The 20708-nt window shown below is 36.5% G+C and overlaps 1 protein-coding gene across 4 annotated transcripts in view; it reads right to left on the bottom strand.

Annotated features, from left to right (window-relative positions):
• Window positions 1-5290: 5290 nt before the first annotated feature.
• The window catches only part of cacna2d3 (calcium channel, voltage dependent, alpha2/delta subunit 3), a 46239-nt gene continuing 30821 nt past the window's right edge, over window positions 5291-20708 (bottom strand). For all 4 annotated transcript variants that reach the window (XM_056248533.1, XM_056248534.1, XM_056248535.1 and 1 more), the window contains 21 exons: window positions 18794-18877; window positions 18125-18196; window positions 17891-17952; window positions 17679-17746; window positions 16743-16788; window positions 16549-16646; window positions 16049-16142; window positions 15703-15798; window positions 15454-15575; window positions 11914-11991; window positions 11710-11771; window positions 11439-11483; window positions 11029-11091; window positions 10856-10926; window positions 9682-9757; window positions 9547-9587; window positions 9401-9456; window positions 8699-8813; window positions 7481-7593; window positions 7305-7387; window positions 5291-5981 (listed from right to left, as the gene is read on the bottom strand). In XM_056248533.1, coding sequence (XP_056104508.1) covers window positions 5889-5981; window positions 7305-7387; window positions 7481-7593; window positions 8699-8813; window positions 9401-9456; window positions 9547-9587; window positions 9682-9757; window positions 10856-10926; window positions 11029-11091; window positions 11439-11483; window positions 11710-11771; window positions 11914-11991; window positions 15454-15575; window positions 15703-15798; window positions 16049-16142; window positions 16549-16646; window positions 16743-16788; window positions 17679-17746; window positions 17891-17952; window positions 18125-18196; window positions 18794-18877 — 1638 coding nt within the window. In that variant the 3' untranslated portion in view covers window positions 5291-5888. The remainder of the gene's footprint in view (window positions 5982-7304; window positions 7388-7480; window positions 7594-8698; window positions 8814-9400; window positions 9457-9546; window positions 9588-9681; window positions 9758-10855; window positions 10927-11028; window positions 11092-11438; window positions 11484-11709; window positions 11772-11913; window positions 11992-15453; window positions 15576-15702; window positions 15799-16048; window positions 16143-16548; window positions 16647-16742; window positions 16789-17678; window positions 17747-17890; window positions 17953-18124; window positions 18197-18793; window positions 18878-20708) is intronic.

Genomic DNA, 20708 nt, shown 5'->3' with positions numbered 1-20708 from the left:
AGCCTGTGATTGAAGGAGAGAGAAGTAGGATGTATCATTCGATCCGGAAGAGTCTAAACTGCGGGGGTGAGATGGCTTTTGAGTGTTGGAATATGGATTAGAATCGATATTTCTTTGAAAATGAACATGATGCGAACTCTATCTCGAAAACGCTCATGAAAACAAAGGAGGATATTTCATTTTTTTCCCCTATTTTTCGTTGTTTTGGATTAAAAAGTGGGATGCATTTTGAAGAGTGGACCCTTACATTGAAATGTATGCTGTTGTTTCTTGGATTCTTCCGAACTGATCTGAACCATACGAGATGAAAGATGAGTATAGCGGTTCATTTTGCTCATTTTCAAATGAGCAGTCCTTTTGCATTTTATTTAACCCTTTCCTCTCTGGTGTATTGATTGCAAAAACAAGTCTAGAACATGGTTCTTGAGTGTTTTAGCTTTCAAATGATGCATAGTTTATGATAGTCAGATGAATATTTGTTATAAAACAAAGCTTAAAAAAGGTAATAAAAGTATAGCCACGCCCTCGACGGCCCGCTCGCGGGCCGATGCGGGTTAAGAAGTTTAACTAACAGAATAATAATGCATCACGATACACATAGTCTCACTTTTAGTTACGTCTTTTAACTATTATAGTATTTCGAAGGGCAAAAACATGAACTTTAATTATTGGCTTTACTTCTTCAATCAGCTGTCACTTTAGCGCGAGGCCAGTAGCATATAGCATTAGCACCTCAGCTCCACCCACGTCCCGCCTCTTTGCCCATTTTATTCAAGGGGGTAATCCATCAGCCGTAAACTGAAGCTACCCTGGGGGCCGCCATTGGCTAACAAGCCTTCACCTGCTGTTAGCATTCCGTTGACTCCCATTCATTTTTGCGTCACTTTGACAGCGATTAACTTTACATCTGAGGCGTTTAAAGACTCCATTTGTCCATTGTTTATTTCTAAAGAAACACGACAATGTATAAAAGGCTCCATTACCTTGTATCTTATACGTTATGGCCCCGTAAAAGCAGTTTTTGTAAAAATAGGCTAACGATTGCGCCATAACACGCGACTCTCTGTCGCATAGAAGAGAAATTACCGTGTAAACAGGAGGAGAAGCTTGCGTGCAATCGGGGGGACGTGGAGGCATAAAGTCAAGGAAGCCCATACAGAGTCATAAAGTTGCTCCTGCTGCTAGCTTATGAACATATAATATTCAGATTCCTCTTGGTACAGCTACTAGACTACTTACAACTGTCAGACAGGTTGCTCACGTCACATCTACGTCGTCAAGCTCAGTGTGAGCCTTAGCAGTGCGCTCAGCCATCAGGAAGTGAGTGCTTCTAATTGACTTCACTTTTCTCCGTTGAAGTCTATGGGGTCGCTGTGTCCATTTCTTTTACTGTCTATGATTTTATTTTATCCGGGAGTGACGAGAGGGGACGCGCTGCCAAGATGGTGACGGCCGGCCCCGCCCACTTTAGGCTTCAAAAACGCTCTTCAGAAACCTACGGGTGACGTCACAGACACTACGTCCATATTTTTTTACAGTCTATGGCTGGTACCCTCTTACGTCACAGGGCACCACAACTTCCAATAGGAAAATTCAACTGCAGTAGCCACCGTTCAACCTGAAGAGGGCAGCACTCAGACGTTTTTACACCATATATTGTAGAATTAAAACATTTAATACCCAAATGTCAAAAAAATTACTTGAATCAATGAACAGCATTAATAAAGCCCCAGTCTTACAGATCATTAACTAAAAAAAAGTTGTTTTAGGGTTTAGTTACCCTTTAAAGTGATATGACTATTTAATGCAGACTACTTCTGCGTTGCATGCAATCTTTTTCAGTAGTCTGTGATACAATGTCATGTTGTATATTTTTTGTAATCTATAAGAACTATGAGTGTAAATGTTTAGCACCTTATCTGATATATGCATGTATGAAAAGATGCCATAAAGATCAATATTTGATTCTTAGGAAAAAAATTAGATCAATAACATCAGATCAAGGAATTGGTATGGTGAGTATCTGTGCATTAACTGCATTTACAATCATTAAAATCACAAGGTAATAAATATTTATAATACCATGATGATTAAGAATAGCTGAAAGGGACATGACTTTAATTATTCATTGTTTTTTTAGAGTTGTTCTGGACCTGCAGAGACATATTCTCTGATCACTTCTGTACCAGCCACATCTCAGCCCATCTCTGTAGGTGAGAGAACATCATTCTCAGTAAATGATCTCAGATAACATAAGGATTAGTAACCAAGAAAGAAAAATAAACCTGCTTAGTTAAAAACGTGACCACAGCTTCTGAAACCGGTACTGTTTCCTCTTTCAAGTCTTCAGCAGATCAGTATTATAAGCCATATCTTCTCTTAAAGAAACAGGTCATGACAAAATGAAAGTCATTTACTCACTTTCTTGCTGTTCAAAACTATTTTTGCAGAATGTTTACACTGTCTATACAATAAGCTGTATAGCTCTCACAGCTATTTTGTAAATGCATTAATTCCATCTTGGTGCATCATGTTTGGTATCAAGACATGCATTGATTGTGTTTGGTGTCACTGACGTCAAATCCCGATGTATCTTCACACACCACGTATAAAGCTTTAGGAGAAGCCATTTGACATTTGTCCTCTTGTTTTGGATGGTTTTCTATTGACTCTATTTGACCCTCTTCATCATGCTGTTCTTCCAAAGACCTCGAACACCCAGAGTCCCATCAGGACAGCACACCAGATCCCACAATCATACGGAGGAAGAGGGACAAATATTAAATTCAACACAACAAAGAACAAAGTGTTGCAAAGAATGAGTCAGAGAAGAGATGATTCTGCTGTGCAAAATGTCAGAGCTTAAAATACATTAAAGCTTTATGACAAAGAGCTTGTTCATGAAGGTCAGCATGTTCTTTAAAGTGATTCGACTCTTCTGCATTGCATTACAGGTGTTTTGGTAAAGAAAGAGGGAAATACAGAGGAATATGACGTATGTGTAAACACACCTACACACACCGAAACCACATAAAAAACAGAGTTGTCCATCATGAACTGAATGCCAAGATTTTTATTGTCTTTTCTATCTTTGTGTTTTATTCCTTAAGAATGCTTACCACCTGTACTGCACGATTCCTGACGAACCAGTTCATTCAAACGCCAATGATCATGTCTACAGTTTGGTGAATCACTGATGAATCTGTTGTTTCATTATGTACAGTATATCCATTATAAAGTATCTTTACTTGCAGAAAGTGTTTACTTTCATTATTCAGTGTTTGGTGTGGAACCACTTGTAATATTGAACTTAAAATATTAAATATATTATAATATGAATACAATTTATTTTGAACCATCCCTCTGTCTGAAATGATCTGTTTTTAATGGGTGGCTCCTTTAAGGCTTGTCAGTAAACTGTCACCATTATGTTTAGCTAAAGTCATTCCATAGAAAAAAAGTATTAACTGCAGCTTCAGTAACGAATATGCGAATGAAAACATTATCCATATAAAACCACCATAAACAGATACTGCGCCTTCGTTTAAAAAATGCAGTAAAATGCTCTAAACAAACATAATTCTCAGACGTGATCCAGGACGATAATAAAAATAACAACATGACATCATGACTTTGCGTAAACATACACGCCACTTTCAATTCAAGTGGCGTGTTATCTATACGCATTTTGAGCTATCCGCGTGTATGTCCACGCCGAAATCTTTTGCGTGTATGTCTACGCCATTAAATGTCCGAGTGATTCCGCGTGTATGTGTACGCCGTTAAATGTCCGAGCGAAACGAAGCAAAATCTATATCTACATCTGTGGAGCGATATTTCTTTTCCTAGGATGGTAGGAGAAGACTCATAAATGGTATTAACCCCAGTGACGGGTAGGTTTAGGGACGGGGTTGGGGTAGGTCATATATTTATATATACATAATACAGTAATATAACGTTAAGTCAAAGGCGTTGATAAACACGCTGAAAAGCGATTATGCGTGTTGATAGCACGCCAAAAATGAAAATACGAATTGGCGTGTCATACATACGCCATTTCATGAGATCAGTCTGAAAATAAACCATCCACTCGTTCCTGTGGAAGGTGTCCTTTTAAAGTCTGTAAAGAGACGCAAACTCTGTTTAAATAGAACGCATCTAAGCGAACGTTCTTTTACTATTCATTTGTCCTGTTGACTTAAATGCATGGAGTACATCTTAAATTGAACAGGTATTTGTATTCTGTATATTGTATCCAGTGTAGACAGCGTCAGTTATTATAAATGCCGTCTATTTGCTTTTGGCACGACACAACGCTTGTGTCTGGTGAAGACAGGTGTCAGTCGATAAGCAAATGAGTGGGCGTCGTTGATGTCTTTCACTAGAGGCGGTCATATGCAAATATATTTGCCAGTGTGACTCCAGATGCCACAATATTCAAATGAACCATTTTTGGAGCTTAATTAAATAAATGTTTTGTTTATACTGAGGATGTTTTAAGCCATGACACTTGCAGGATGTTTTCATGACACAAAGACCGTTTATGTCAAAAGATCAAGTAAAAATGTATTACTCATGTCATCTTGACCCTTTTAACTGTAAAATACTGTCATATTTATGGATTTTGGTAGATTTTAGTAGAAACAATGAATTGTTGCATATTATCATGAATTGTGTATATGTTTATGGTGAAAAACAGTAAAAGGACATTCCCTGAAGTCCCTGTGTGACATCACTTACAATTATATTTTATATAGATTTGTTTATTATGTTTGGTTTGAATAACGTACATTATGATGTTTTGTGTTTGCATTGTTTTAGTGTATTTGTGTGTATGACCCTGTGCACTGTTTAAACATAAGTATTGGCTGAATTGTATGTACAGGCCACTCTGATTCATCATGTGACTTTCTGATTTACCATCTGATTATCACATTTATCATTACAAAATAAAATCAGATTTTGGAATTCAAGTCAATTGGTATACTAACACTATATCATTAATTGAATATACAGTTATACATTTTACAAAATACAGGCACCAATATGCCATACTGTAAACACCACAAACACTCTCACAATATTATTTACACTGAATTTCTGGCAACCATTTACCATAAATGTAAGTTTTCTGAAAAAGCTATGATATCAATGTTGTCCGATTTTATTGCTTTCATGACTAGTGCTAAAATTCAAGTTGCTGGTCCCCTAAGAGAAATGAGAGATCTCTTATTATAACCCAAAGATTACAAATAGTGCATTCAGAGAATCTAAATAAATGATAGAAAACTGATGGAAAATATGTTTTTATTTACATTACATGGCTTTCCTTTGATGTAAAGGGCTTAGGCAATTAAAAGTTATTTTCCAAGTACTTTTTTTAGGCAGGCAAAACTTATAAAGTTTGTGAAGAATCCACATCTCATCTTTGGATGACAATGTATGCTATTCTTACAAACAGCACTGTGAAATATTCCTATTTTGTTACGTCATGCATCTTAAGACTTCAAATTAAATGCCGAATAAATCAGAGAAGCAGGCAAATAATAATTATATAAATAACATTTCTGCTCAGTTTTGTCTGTGCTTAACAGCAGATTAAGCCTAAAGTCGAGGAGTATGAAAGAACCTTGAAGAACAGCTACATGGACTGCGGTTAGCTGTGACGGCCACTCATATCCAGGTATGTTCACTGATCCATATGTAAGAATAAAACACTCAGCACATTCTAACACTGTCTTTGACGGTAATAAATATCATCTATCTTCAGTAATCCAGACATCACAAAGATGATTTTGTCTCTGTGGACTGAGACTTCATGTTTGGCGGAAGCAAGGCTCTGATTGGAGTGTATAGTAAGCCTAATGGGTCAAGGCAGGGGTCAGAGGTCACCTGCTGACCAGGAATGACAAAACTGGGAATAAAATAGCCACCATTGGAAAACTCAAAGAATTTGCTGATCCACATTCCATGGCGTTCTCCTGTTGAGAAAATATATAGTTAGGGTTAGCAAGTCCATAGAGAAAAACTCTATGGTAGAGTCTTGTGCACTATGTAATATTGACAGCTAGCGGTTGAAATGGGACCTTCAGTTCAAATTTTAAATATTCGGGAGAGTTGTTTCCCCCATCCCTCCTCCCCAGACTCCACACTCACACGGGTTGCTAGATTGAGCAATTGACAACAGAAAGTGGAAAAAGTCTTTCTGCGCTTTAAGACGTCTCCATCTCTCATATTTATTCCTGGTTTAATATGCCTCAGGTCATATAGCTTTTTTAATGGATAACCATTTACATGGCGTCCATGGCTGTGATACGCTGTGTTGTCTGTCAACTGGCAACCCGGGGTGTTGAAATACTATTGTGTAAATTGCCAGTGGCAAGAGGTGTAAAATTAAAGAGTGAATGGCCCACAAACATTTTTTGAGTGTACTTTCTCTCGTGATATGGATGAGCATTTTACATGTAGATTGAATGGGGTTCTACCAACATAAACACAATTGAAACGTTGCTATTACAACATTTCCTAGTCGAATGGTAGTCGATCATTTAAGCCATTAGTCGACTAGTTGCACTTTTATAATAATAACTAGTGTTTTCTGAGTCAGTGTTGACTGCAAATATGAAGTTGACGACACTGACTCGACAATGCGCAAAAAGAGAAATCATACATCTGCCATGTTATCAGTGTCATGTGATCTTCAGCGTCAGTTGACTGCCATTCACAAATGCTCTCCTGTGGCCTCATGGGATATTAAAGTGTCCATTGGAGGCGCACTTCAGAATCTCGCAAGAAGTATTTGGTCCTCCATGTATTTTTCGCCTACTGTTTTATGAATACTATAAATTTAGACATACATTTATATACAGTATGTTAACGGCCAACGTTAGGCTAATACTTAGGCTACTACTAACGTTAGGCTACTACTTATATCTTTCAAATGATACGCCATGTTTGAGGTCGATGAATGATAGGCGAAAGTTTGCCTGCAGAGTTTGCACATCACCTTTTTGGGGTCATACATTACCCTCAAGAAATGATCCCACACTTAAGATTTTCTGCCTGAGATAATTAGCACATGGACCAGCCATGTTAATGATCTGTCTTCACCACTTCCTGTGGAGATTTGTTTTTCTGCGACCATCCCATCAGTTAAATTCTAACGTTTGGTCTACTATTAAGGGGCAGACCTACTAGGGCTACTTTTATTTATTATATTTAAAATAAATGATGGTGATGATGAAGTGCGTCTATGATATGGTAATTATATATAATACACACAAACAAAAACCCTCTCTCCGTACCTCTGGATGAAATGGATGACATGACTTTGGCCGTCTGCGATCCTTTTGAAACTTCAGTCTGTCGCACTTCAGAGACTCATTATGTGCTCAGAGGTCAAGGCTGATATTTATACAAATACTCATGTTAAACCTCCACATTCTAAACAAGCAGTTTTTTTTAGTTTATGAAAGGATATAAATGATCTCAATGGGCTGCATGGTAACTGGAGGGGCGGAACCACAGTCACATTTATTCTCAACAACCACCATGAACAGGTTACTGCTGGGAATCTGCTGAATCACAAACGTCCTGAGTGGGAAAACACAGAAAATAAGAAGTGAGGTCACAGTAACTCTAAAAGTATTTCTTATTTACCTGATGACAAATCAAGTCTGTCCTATTTTGATTAAGTCTGGAAACCACATATAAATGTACAAAACATTTCTGCACATCAAAATTAAAAAGTACACTTAAAAAAAAAAACTAAAACATGACTATATTGTTAAAATCACCATGAAATCAAGTCCCATCCTACATTTTTTTGCTGTTCGAGAAGCATTTTCCCTGGGATATACGATTCACAATAGGGAAGAAAAGACTATTGCAACTTCTGTTTCATGCCAACTTTAACAAAATGATTCAATTAAAAATCTCTAAATATACAGTATTAACTCTAAATATACGATATTTATTAAATCTGTATATTTTTTATCCAAATAATATCTTATCTATAAAATACATCTTTTGTGATATTCTTTATAAATAAGCATGTGATAATTCCATAATACTGTGGATTTCAGCTCATCTCCGATAACAATCATTATTGTCTGCATGACATTTAGCAACACACAGCACTATAAGTTGAAAATAAAGATATGAGAAGGTGAAGCGCAGCTCTGTTTAATGTTGTCAACTCTCAGATGTAGGTGGGCTGCACCCATCGAGGGCAAAATAACCACAGTCAGTCAGTTATATGTGGCAGACATTTGCCACATGCACACAGTTCTAACCAGACGCTTTTTAATTAGAAGAATGAAGGTGACTGTGAGAGTTATATATAATATAAATGCATATAGTATCATTTAAAGTTATTATAAAGTGCTAGCAGGTGTGGTTTTATGGCACTTCAGCTGTGGCTTGGCTGAAAACCCTTTAACCCAAAAAGTGAGTGGTGCTAGTTAAATATAAAAGTGCATTTTCACAAAGCAAATGCTAGCATAGTAGCCTTTTTAAATCCATATCACTTTAAAGACAACACAATGTGTCATCAGAACATTCAAATGCATTAGTGTTGCAACTTCAACTCACATCAGAATCATTTCAAAGTCATTTGTGTTTTAAAAAATGCAACTTTCCACTCAATTATGTTGTGCATTTTAAATAAGCATGCACACTCATAGACAGATGTTCTCACCGAATACAGCCATTACAGTCAATGTTCCCTGTGGTCTCTTTGATGGTGCGCTCAGAGACAAAGGCTGGGTATTCTGTGTCACATGGCACCATCATTGTCCTCTGAGCTCTCTGGGCTGCACAGATGAAAAAATACTCATCACACTCAGTTCAACCCAACCATCTACTTTAATGCACATCTCAGTGTATATTATCATGCTCTTAAAACACACTCAATTGTGTATGTATATATATAGTTCAGTCATGAAACTCTAGAGATCCTTTACATGCAATCTGCAAGCAAACACATCATTAACACATGGCACAAGCTGATTGGCCTCTGCTGATCCTGCAGCCAATGAAATTGCTTGCTCAACATTTAAATAGTCTGGTTCATTTTTTGCTGTAAGTTAGTCCTGCAGCGCACTATCAGCGTTACCTCCTACCTTCCCCAGCTGAAACAATATATCATTATTAATATATATTATATTGTTTTTGGTTTGCATTATGGTCATGATAGCCAACATGACAGTTTATATAAACTACATTTTCTGCTATGTGTGATTAATATGTCATCGACCTAATTGAGATTTATAATCTTTTTAGTCCTTTATTAGATTAAAATGTAATATCTATTATATATCATGAGGATGAAATAGAATATAACAAGGGCATGCTCACAGGAGCATGTAAACCCATTAACATGTCATATATGGACTGATACCTTTGACTGTCGAGTCCCAGTTCCACCAGCTATACAGGTTAAACTCCAGCAGAAATCTGTGATAAAGACACATTCTCATTCAGAAACACAGACTGAAGAACCCAAGCTGACAATAATAATTATAAAGCAAAAGGCTTTTATCTCACATGACAAGTTCTGTCAAGAGCCATTTCACAGTGGTGAAGGGCTGAAAGGAAGAGCGCAGCATGTCAGTGGAGACAGGAAATAGAATCCAGAGGCACTGAAGTCAAACACTACAGCACAGATGATAGCGTACTCACATCCAGTAAAGTGCGTGCACTGTCACTGCTGCCTGCGAACTCTTTACAGAGAGCCTGATAGTCATACAAATTAATCCTAGCAGGAACAAAAGCAGAAGCAGATTTACTACTAAACTCAACCCTGAGTTTATTTCTTATTTAATCCCAGGTTAAAGCCACCCAGGGTTAAGGAATGTTTAAAAAAGGACCTATTATGCTTTAGTGTGTAATGCTGTTTGAGCATGAAAAAAGGTCTGAAAAAGGCACTGTTTCTTAACTCCCTGAAACACCCTGAACAGTTTTCTTTCAGGAATGTACACAATATTCCTCATTTAAATAATTCCCGCCAAAGGCATACATGTATGCAAATATAATGGGAGCGAGGCCTGGTAAAGTTGAGTTATGGTAAGTGTTGTGACATTTCTGAAATATGCTCGAAGCGTTTGACCAATCCCAGCACGCTAGTCCAGCTGACCAATCAGAGCACACAGTGCTTTTCAGAAGGAGGGGCTTCATAGAGACAGGAGCTAAACAGAGTATTACAGGCAAACTGGGAAGAGAGGTGCTGCAACAATGCCAAATATGAAAACAATTTTTTTTTTAACAATCAAGCATGAAACCCTATTCTAGTAGAGCTCAAAAACAAAATCAAGACTGTTTTAATGCCACTTTCGACCCTGAGTTTGCGCCACATTTCAGTGCTAAAAGTATAAATTTTAAAGAATGAGGTCAGACAATCTTACGCTAAACAATGCAGGCCTCATTAAATATTCATGAAGTAAAACATCATAGAACTCTATAAGCTTGCTTTTTGATCTAAATATAACTCAATTTAGAGAGAAAATCAGGACATATTCTCTAAAAAACAACTGACTCAATTTATCTTGTTTAAGGATGTTTAGATATTTTAACAACAAAAAGACTTTTTTAAGTGTTCTGGATTGATGAAGAGATCATAAATATGAATATTGTTTATAGTTAATTAAAACAGGTTGCATACTCGTTGCATGTTGTACTTGTCCAACCAGTCGAATTAACCTCATAAATATGCAAATAAGAGTGTTTATAGATGTACAGTGAAAAAAAACTTGAAGCCTGTCTATGCAGGTTAATTAATTTAACAGATTAATTAGTAAACCAAGGTTAAAATATGAACAGTGCATATTTGTGTACTATTTGTGTTGTCATCTCTCACTTTTTAAATGAGCCCATCAGAAGCAGTTTGTTCATGACAGCTCCCTCCACTGCTCCAAAGAAGAGGTTTGTCTGTGGGAAACATTATGGACAGTTAGTCTCCATTGCATAACAATATTGATACTGAATGGTTTTATGTACAGCTCTTGTGATACAATTGTCCATATGCAATACCTGAGAAGTGTCTTCAGAGACCAGGATGAAGCCATTGTTGTCTATGAGATAGCATTTAATGTCCTAATATGAGAAAGGTAGAAAATTCTGATAAACCTCCACTGAACTTTTCGTAGCGTATTTTCAGTTACATTTTGAAATGTATTTTCAGGCCAAATGCAACGAGACAGTAAAATAATATGCATTTCATAGCTTTTTATACCAAAGCCATTACTAAAAGACATAGAATTTAAAATGAGAAACGCTATAAGGCATTGTCATGTGTCATATATCATAAGTGCAGACTGATCTAGTAAGTCTGTCATGTTCCAGAAATGCCTATTGTATAATGAGTATGTAGAGAATACAGGCCATTTTATGAGTGCCATCATTGAAAATATGGCCAAAGGGAGAGAAAGAGTCACATTTACCTCATTATCACAGCTGATGGTACATTTGCCATCCAGAGCATTACACTGCGTGAACAAATGCAATGGCAAAGACATGAAGCAAATATATACATTAATGCTATTTATATACAGATACTTGCTTTAGAGTTATCTAGCATGGTCTTGTACATTTTTTCTCATAAACAGAGCTGTTATGCAGCAGGTAATTATACACGTTAAACACATCAGTAGAAGGTCTGGTGTGATAAATATATATTTTTATATTTTCATGAGCATACATTTCTGTGCTTACCTGCCGACTGGCCGTCCAAAATTTCCTCTGAAAGAATTCCAGCTTCATTTGAATTCCCACAGCTTTGGGTGTCATAAAAACACATTTAATATTATGATGTTTAGCAGTGCTCGGTGTAAGTCAGTTGCATTTTAGCCAACAATACATTTAAAAAACAATATATTATAATATAATCATATTGCTTTGAAATATGAAAACATTTACCTGCCACTATAGGAGACTTTCTGTCATCGAGTAGTTGGATAGCAGTGCTTGCCAAAACCACACTCTTATTTTCACCCCCTTCAAAAGAAATATAACAAATTAACACTTATAGTATTTACAGCAGCATCATCAATGATCATGAAATCTGGAAGAATCCACTAAAGAAATGGTTCTTAACTGCTCAAACATGGCTTGCAGGTCTTTTTTAAGGGGAAAAGCAATGCTAAATACAAATAATAAAATGCAACTAACCATATAATCATATGTAATTATGAAAACAAAAAAATCAGGCTTAAAAACTTGTTTCCATATTGTGGCGAGCAGGACGAGGTCGAGGGCCGGTGGGGTGATTACTAACGAGCGACACCTGCCTTGCGCCATCCTCCCACGGCCCTCGACCTCGTCCTGCTCGCCACACATATCTATTATTGCTGACGTCAAAGGTTACGTGTCCAATCAAAATTTTCTATTAGGTGCAAATTCATCTGTCACTTGGTAAAAACTAGTTAAATTAGACTGATCCCAACATAGACAGGTCAAATGACCTCCCCAATATTCAAAATACTAACAAAACTACAGAAAGTACAGGAAAATATGACACAGACTGATTACAATACTGGTTCATAATAAAATTCCAATGTTGAATGTTTTGTTTGGACATTTTTTTGTATGTTTACACAAAAAAATGTGCTGGGATATCCGATATAAAATCTGGATCCTGAAGCTCTATCCATTGCTCTGAAAGACATGTCATAACCACTAGAGTGCAGCATTTATTTACATAAATATTTATATGCATAAATCTATTAAGAGCAACTCCTTCCTTTGCATATTCAGATCAAAAGCAGCATGGATTGAAACAAAAACTCAGTTAGATGATAAAACAGAGCTCATTTACAGTGGCACAGGCAATTGAGAGAGAGTGTTTGATCAGAGAGAGTTGGAAGATCAGCGTTGTCTGTGTGATAAGGGGCCCAAGAGCTGTTGAGTGGGATGTAATGATCCTGATCTGTCACACACACACATTGCGTGAACATAAAAGTAGGGCACATTAATTACAGGCGAAGGAAAGAGAGATAAGCAGACAGTCTGCGTGAGGAAAGCAGTACAGTGCAGCTAGAGTAACAAACCGCACTGATGCGCTATTACATCAACAGTATCCAGCTTTCATTAAACGGACATAATCATGGCAGTTTTGCCATTAAACTGTCATTTTGAAGATCCACCTGAAATATGTTAGAGTTAAATGATGATCTTTACAAAACTAATTAGCTGTATGATCTGCTAAATATGTGCGGTGAAGCAATGGGTGAGTATTATGTACCATATTTAATATTTAAATCTAAATAAATATACTTAGTAAACATATTTAAATGTTAAAAATAATATATTTAACAATTACATAAATGTTAAATGTATATATACCGCATTGTTCCAAATATAAGATGACTGGCCTAACTTGGCCTCTCAGATCATCATGTCATTCATGTGTCATTAGTGTATTCCTCACAGAGGTCCTCTGCCTCACAGGGTTCACTCTCACTATCATTAATCTTCTGCTCTGGCTCCACCAGCTCCTCCCACAGAAGGGCATCCTCGAACCCTTCCAAAGAATTTGAGATACAGCATGTTTTGAAGCCGTTGATGATGCTCTCCGGGGGCACTGCAGCCCATGCCTGGAGGATCCCATCACAGAGCAGACTCACCACAGGCTTCTGAATCTTTCCAGATGGTGTGAGTGTGTGATTGCCAGACAGCAGCCACTCTGTTTATCTCTTGCACAGTTTATCTTTGAATGGCTTGTTTACCACTACATCCAACACCTGTAGCTAACTTGTCACCCCCCCGCCACAGTTCATTGCCCGCAGTTTTGACAGGCGCAGTCACGTGTCCACAGAAAGCATCTAAAACTAGCAACTTTCTCTTATTTTGCCCCACACCACCTTAAGCCAGTTCACCACAAGCGCAGTCTTCATCCAGCTCTTCTCCTGAGCACGAACGATAATACCATTGGTATTACCAGCTGGTATTGTCTCCTTGGGTACCATCTTACATTTTAAAATCACGTACAGGGGGAAGTTTGGTCCCGTCAGCGAGACCCGCTAACATGACAGTCACGAGGCTCTTCTCATGTCCAGAAGATTTCACAATGACTGATTTCTCACCTTTTTCATGTACAGTGACAGTTGTTGGCATGTCAAAAACACAGGTGTTTGATCGGCATTACCTATCTGATTCAGGGATATGAGTGTTGTTTCCGATCACATAGCGCTAAAAAGACAGCAGTTAACAGGCATTAGGAAGAACGTAAAGAGGGCGCTTGAGACGCGCACAAGTCAGCAATATTTCTGATGATTTATTGGCATGAAGTTTCGTGCACAATGACAAACAGGAGTGCAACATTCTCGAAAAACAATAAGCAGAGTGGACTGCCATAACATCAATGAAAAACATTACTGCAGGCTTCAACATGGCTGTGTTTACGATTAGAAATGTCAAACAAATTTTGCCCTACATAGGCGATTGTTGGCCGAATCTGTATCTGTATGCATGAGACTGTCTGAATACACATAGAATTCACATTTTTGTTGTAAAAAGAGACACATTATGCAGAAGTATAGTATAGTTTGTATGTGTGTTTGTCAGAGCCTGCAGTTGCTGTGTGACGCGCGTTCGCTGCGGGCGTGTCGTGACGAGCTGGACGCACTCTGAGAGAAGGCCGTTAAAATCGATTCCTTATTTTCGTTTTCGATACTTGTGTTGGTTGGTCCGATCGATTGTGCAATCGGTTTTCGAACGTAAAGTGACAGCCTTTGCTGTCAATGTCTTCAAAAAAATGGTCGCTTTTAGGACCGTGGCAAGCTTTTCTTTGACTGTTAGCATTTTTAAGACTGTCTTTTTGGGCTCGCCATCTTCTAACACTACACTCTGACACGCCGTATTTCTTGGCTGCTTGAGAGTTGTTAGATGACTCTGCTGTGTTTATCTCCATGAGCTTAAAGTTTGCATCATAACCTCTCCTCAGTTACTGGTTCACTTGCCCGACTTTTTAACCGCTCTGTTCTGGACGGTCACTCGCCATCATATGGTCCCCTGGAACTGTAAACTACCAATAGTTTATAGGGGTGGGTCACTTCAGTCCTGGGGGGCACACTCATTTTACACGTATTTGGCGCTACCAATTGTTGCGGTTGTATTATTGACACATGAAAGTCTAGACCCTGAATATAAGATGACCCCAGTTTTTCAGATGTATTTCCAAGAAAAAAACATTGTCTTATATTCAGAACAATACCATATATATATATATATACAACCACACATAATTTTTTATGGATTATTTTTCTTAATTTTCTTGAAAACATGACTATGCAATGGACAAAACCATTATAAAAGAATTATAATGAAATTAATGTTAGCTAAATTCGAAAAAATGTTAATACTCATCAACTGCTTTTTTCCTGCATGACGCCATCCTTAAATCCGTATGTTGCATGACATGAAAACTTTGTATGTGTGTTATGTACTTGAGCATCATACCTGAACTGAAGGGAATGGAGTACACAAATGTGCCGGGCACCTGCTCTGCGGCTCTTTTATACCACAGAGGGAAGTGATCTGCATTAAAGACACCCTCTCTGTCTTCAGCGGTGAGGAAATCTCTGAAAACACGTTCAACCATAGAGGATATTTTACTTCACCATTCGTCATTTACACTTATTGAGGCTTTTTAATAGGCTAGTGTGTTGAGTTTAGAATCAGTCATTAGGCGTTCACTGATTGACTCACTGATTGGTCAGCTGTTCGGGAACCACAAACAGGTTGGTTCTGGAAAGACCAGTGCGGGTGCCGAGGAAAGCGATCTCAACCCCTTTATCAGAATTCCTGTTGATAAAAACAAACATAAAACAGTTTTAGACAAGACTGCCTCTAACATGAACAAAGCTTTCCTACCCAGTCAACCAACACAATTTACCAAAAACTACAGTATAAACTACAAAAACAGCCTTTTTAGATTCAAGAGACAAACAGAGGGTGGAACATGGTTGGTCTAATAAACTTAACGTATGAAATATGGCTCTTTTAAAATTCATTTAGTAAATAGAACGAGTAAAGGGTAAAAGTCCAAACTCACTCAGACTTATTGAGGGCCAGTCCAGTCCAGTATGCTTCTAAGGGAGCGGTTACCACAGCATCAAACAGAACCTGCTGAATCAGCTCTCTGTCACCTACAACACAAGAGAGGACATTTACACACTCCATAATAATTTTGTAAGCTTTTTTTGTTAATTCATAAAATTTTGTAAGCAAGGTGTAAGATCTAGAAGAAGGACAATGTGGCAAAAACGTTGCAGGAGAATCTGCTACTGCATATACTGCAGTATGACGATTCCACAGAAGTTCATACTGAAAAACCAATCAATTGAGCTCATTTAACTGAAAACTGAGCTGAAAGTAAAATCATTTCAGAAGCAGAACCACTTGATGAAAGATTATGAAGACAAACATGTCTCCTTAGAACAACATGCACTGATGAATCGATCACAATAAGACCAGGAACATGTATTAAGAAAGTAAACGGGGTCAATTTTGATTTCATGTTGACGTTAGGAATCGTCTATTAATGATGCTCACATTTGAGGTGTGGTTTACGGCTGGTCATGTACAGTTTGATGGCCTGAACTTGAGTCAGGTGACGATGATCGTGATGCTCATCTGTATTACAGTACGTCCTGAAACAAAAACGTAAAAACGCACAATATTTGATACTTGTGTGATTAATAACAGTAATAGAGTGTTATACATTGAGTGTCAATAAAAGTCTTTACCATTCATCAGCAAGGGCAACATCTGGTTGCTCCAGATCATGTAGACCTAAAAAAAAATATATTATATTATAGAGGATTACAGATGAACTGGCGGTATCAGGAACACTCCTGGATACTTATAGATAAATCAGAGAAAGAGGTATGAAAAAATTATTTATTATTCACTGGACTCTTAAATAAATTCTGAGAGATTTATTCTGGTTGTGTGTATAAAGGGTTATATAGATAATATAAAGGGTTCATAAGACATTATATAAAAGGAATAAATGATTCAGCAAATCAGGGTTATTATAGTTAGTTAAAACTAAAACCAAAACCTTAAAAAAAATCAATACTTTAAATAAAATGAAATATATAAAAAAATTAATTTATTTTATTTCAGCTAGTTGCCAAGGCAATATTTATTATTTTAATTTAGTCTAACTTAATGTACTAAAATAACTAAAACTGAAATAAGAATTAACAAACACTACACTAATTTAAAAAACTAATAAAAATGTAAAAAAAAAACATACAACAAAATAACTAAAACTTTGAATTAAAATTAAAAGGAAAACTGGAAAGATACAAATAAAACTAATTCAAAATATTAATGAAAACTAAAATAGTATCTCAATGAAAGGAAAATAACACTGAGCAATACTGTATAAATACACCAATAAAAGTCTAAAGTATTTGAATTGTTCATAATTATGGATTTTTAACATTTCTCTGGGTTACATATTTCAAATTCCCACAAAATGAAAAATCAACATACTGTATAACAATGGTGAAACAAACTCAATATATCAGACCTTTAATAGGACTAAAAAGTAATTAAATAATTAATAGAAAGAAAACAAATAAAAATATATGTGATCCAAAGCTATGACAAGAATATATATTCAAGCATTTTAACCATAAAAATAAAGTATTGCTAATAGAACAAATCCTCACCAGCTTCTAGTGAAACATTTCCCTTGAAGAAGTATTTCCCGTGCCCTCTCGAGAGCGCCACACCTACACTACAAAACGCAGAAAACACAATTTCAAAAGTCATATTTTTATCATCACAATGTAACGTCCTTTCAATCAACATTTGTTCAAATGTAATACTTTTATAAGCAAACATTTGAGAAACATTTACATATATACGAGACATGACCTACCTAAATGGAGTTCCTTTAATATCAGTGTAGTAATAATCATTGTGCATCGTCAAAACACGTTTCTGGTGGGGGACAAATTTAAAGGTAAGATTATGAAGTTATGTAAGCACTCATGAGAGGAGTATTTTTGATATTTTGCTATTAAACTAATGTTTTTTTAATTATATGACACTAACATCATATATCATTAATCTGGAATAGTAAAAGATTGAGCATGCAATTATAAAACGTTACCCCTTTGTCCACTGTTCTTTTTACTTCCATTGAAAAAGTGCCAGTTCGCCTGTTCACCATTGCTGTGCGCAACTACAAATAAACACATTTATGAAGCATTGAAGCAGCACTTATTCATTTTAATACTGTATGTCAACACTTCTAAGATGCAAAACACTTCATGCAAGTACGTGAACCTAATGTATAACAGCTCTGAGTAACTGCAAAGCATTTGCATCTGAGTATTTGTATAATGTATGTTGCTGGTCTAAAGTCCCATTCACACCAAGAATGATAACAATAATGATAAAGATAAAGATATAGGTCTAAAAATCAGTCTAAATATAAAAGAATAGCAGAATATCCACACCACAACTATAACAATAACGACACAGAGAAACAATATCATTGGAATCGCTTTCAGAACCTTTTTTTCCAGCTGATGAATGATAAAAACAGTGACAGCCAATCAGAATCGATCCTGCTTTAAAGAGATCGAGCATTTAAAGCAGCAGATGACAAAACTGCAGCGCATGTTTAAAATAAATAGAAAGATGTCGTCCGCTGGTGTGGACGCTAATATAGTTATCGTTATAGTTATTGCTCTTGGTGTGAAGAACGGGCCTTGTGTAAGTCAGTGTATTGCATTGTCTGCACTCATTGTGTAAGAACACAGAAACTAATCCATACAACATCCTCTGTGTCCTCCCATTCCACCTCGGACAGGTCTACGCTGCTGTAACTGGGTTTCTTCCTCTTCTGGCCCTCCTGGTACTGCAGGAAGAGACACACAGAGGACAAGAAGTGCTTTAGAGGACGGCAGTGCAGTTACAGTTAGGAACTGGATGACATGATTAGTAACATAATGGAGACAGAAACGTACAGTACATGGTGAAAGAGGCCATTAGTCTAGTGTTTTTCACTCCTACTCCATGACTTTCCCACTAGCACTGCGCATTTATGGTGTCTAATCAGATGATGAAGTGTGGTAAAGGTGCTGTAAACAATTTGCTCAGTTTCACCATTTTGTAATCTTCAATAACACAGCATCTCTCTAAAAGGATCAAAGCAATCCCAGACATAGTAAATTTAGACAGGCACAAAACATTTCTGATTGACTGGTTTTCTGATTGGAAAAGCATGGATCTCTTCCTTGACTCTTTCATTTAGAGTCGGAGTCTGGTGCTATTTTAGTGATATCTGACAGTAGTCGGGACATTTTATGTGTGGTATTCCAAAAAATAGCTTATAGCACCTTTACATAAGGGAAACATCCAACATGTGCAGTGCTGAGGGAGTCCAGGAGGAGGATCGAGAAACTGTGGTGTAAGGAAATGAGTTTTGTTTACACACTATCAGACCAGCCAATTTTAGGCTTATAGAGATCTGTGTCAAAATAATCTGTCTAATCTTTTTTGCTCAGATTGGTTTTAGTCAGTCAATGGCACTGTTCCAATCCCTATACTGAGTTGCCAACTTGTTTTAAGACAAGCAGGGCCAGAGTTCCAGAATGCTTCACTTTAGGATGTAGTGTTATTGTTGTATTATTTATATTTTGAATAAGCTTTAATTTTTATATTTTCAGTTTTATTTTAATTTTGGTTTAAGTTTGATTAATTTTGTTAGGTGTGAAGGTACTTATTGTATCTGTTAGTTTTCTGATTATTATTATTATTCTTTCGCTCTTGAGTCTCTGGCAGCCCATAGAACCGGATGGTAAAAAGTTGTGAAATTTGGAACACAGATAAATGACAATCTAAACATTACCACAGTAATTTTGTAATCTCTTACTCAATCTCTGAGTTAGAGCCACCAACTGTCCAAATTTACACTAATGTTTGCTAAGAACTTTTGAAAAATAAGGGCTAGAAACATTAAGAAAATGTAAATTTTCTGAAAAACCTACGTTTGAACTCGTGGTTTGTTTGATTTTCACCAAAATTAGCTCACATCATTATCAGACAATGCTGGCAAAAAGTTATTAAAAGCTTTTCAAAAAACCAAACCGTTCTCAAATAACTCGCATATGAATTTGACAAAGAACACGTCAAAAAGGATGCGAGGCTGTATCTCCATGAGTCTAGTGATTGTGTTTACGATTTTTCAGCAGTTTTGCCTAAAATAATCTAAAAATGTCTTTAATTACTCATTGTTGCAGTGTTTCTGATGCTCCCAGCAATGCGTGCATGACTCATCATGTCTTTTTTTGTGCTTGGCCCCTTAATTGCTGCTCGCAGCTATATTTTTTATTAGTTTAGCATTTTTAAAAATAGTTTATTTATTTATTTCAGTTTTCATTTTACTAATTTTAGTACTTAACTTATTTGATATTTTTTAATGAAACAAAAATGTGAAATTTTGCCTTGCAACTTATTGAAATAAAATATTTACATTTAGTTGAATTTAATCTTTATTTTCAACAGTTTATTAATTTTTCAAACTTTGTTTTAACAGTTTTAGTATAAGCTAACAATAACAATACTAGCTATTTTCTATACTTTATTTTACATTTATGTAAAAAATCCCTGGGATGCAACCTGGGATTCGCATGAACTATACATCACTTATATAATGTCCAATATTAATATTAAAATCCAGCATAAAT

Source organism: Rhinichthys klamathensis, unplaced genomic scaffold (assembly GCF_029890125.1).
Source record: "Rhinichthys klamathensis goyatoka isolate OS25496 unplaced genomic scaffold, OSU_Roscu_1.1 h1tg000056l_1, whole genome shotgun sequence".
Lineage (NCBI taxonomy): Eukaryota > Metazoa > Chordata > Actinopteri > Cypriniformes > Leuciscidae > Rhinichthys > Rhinichthys klamathensis.
Note: the sequence above shows the minus strand (reverse complement) of the source record. Positions and strands in the feature narration are given on the sequence as shown.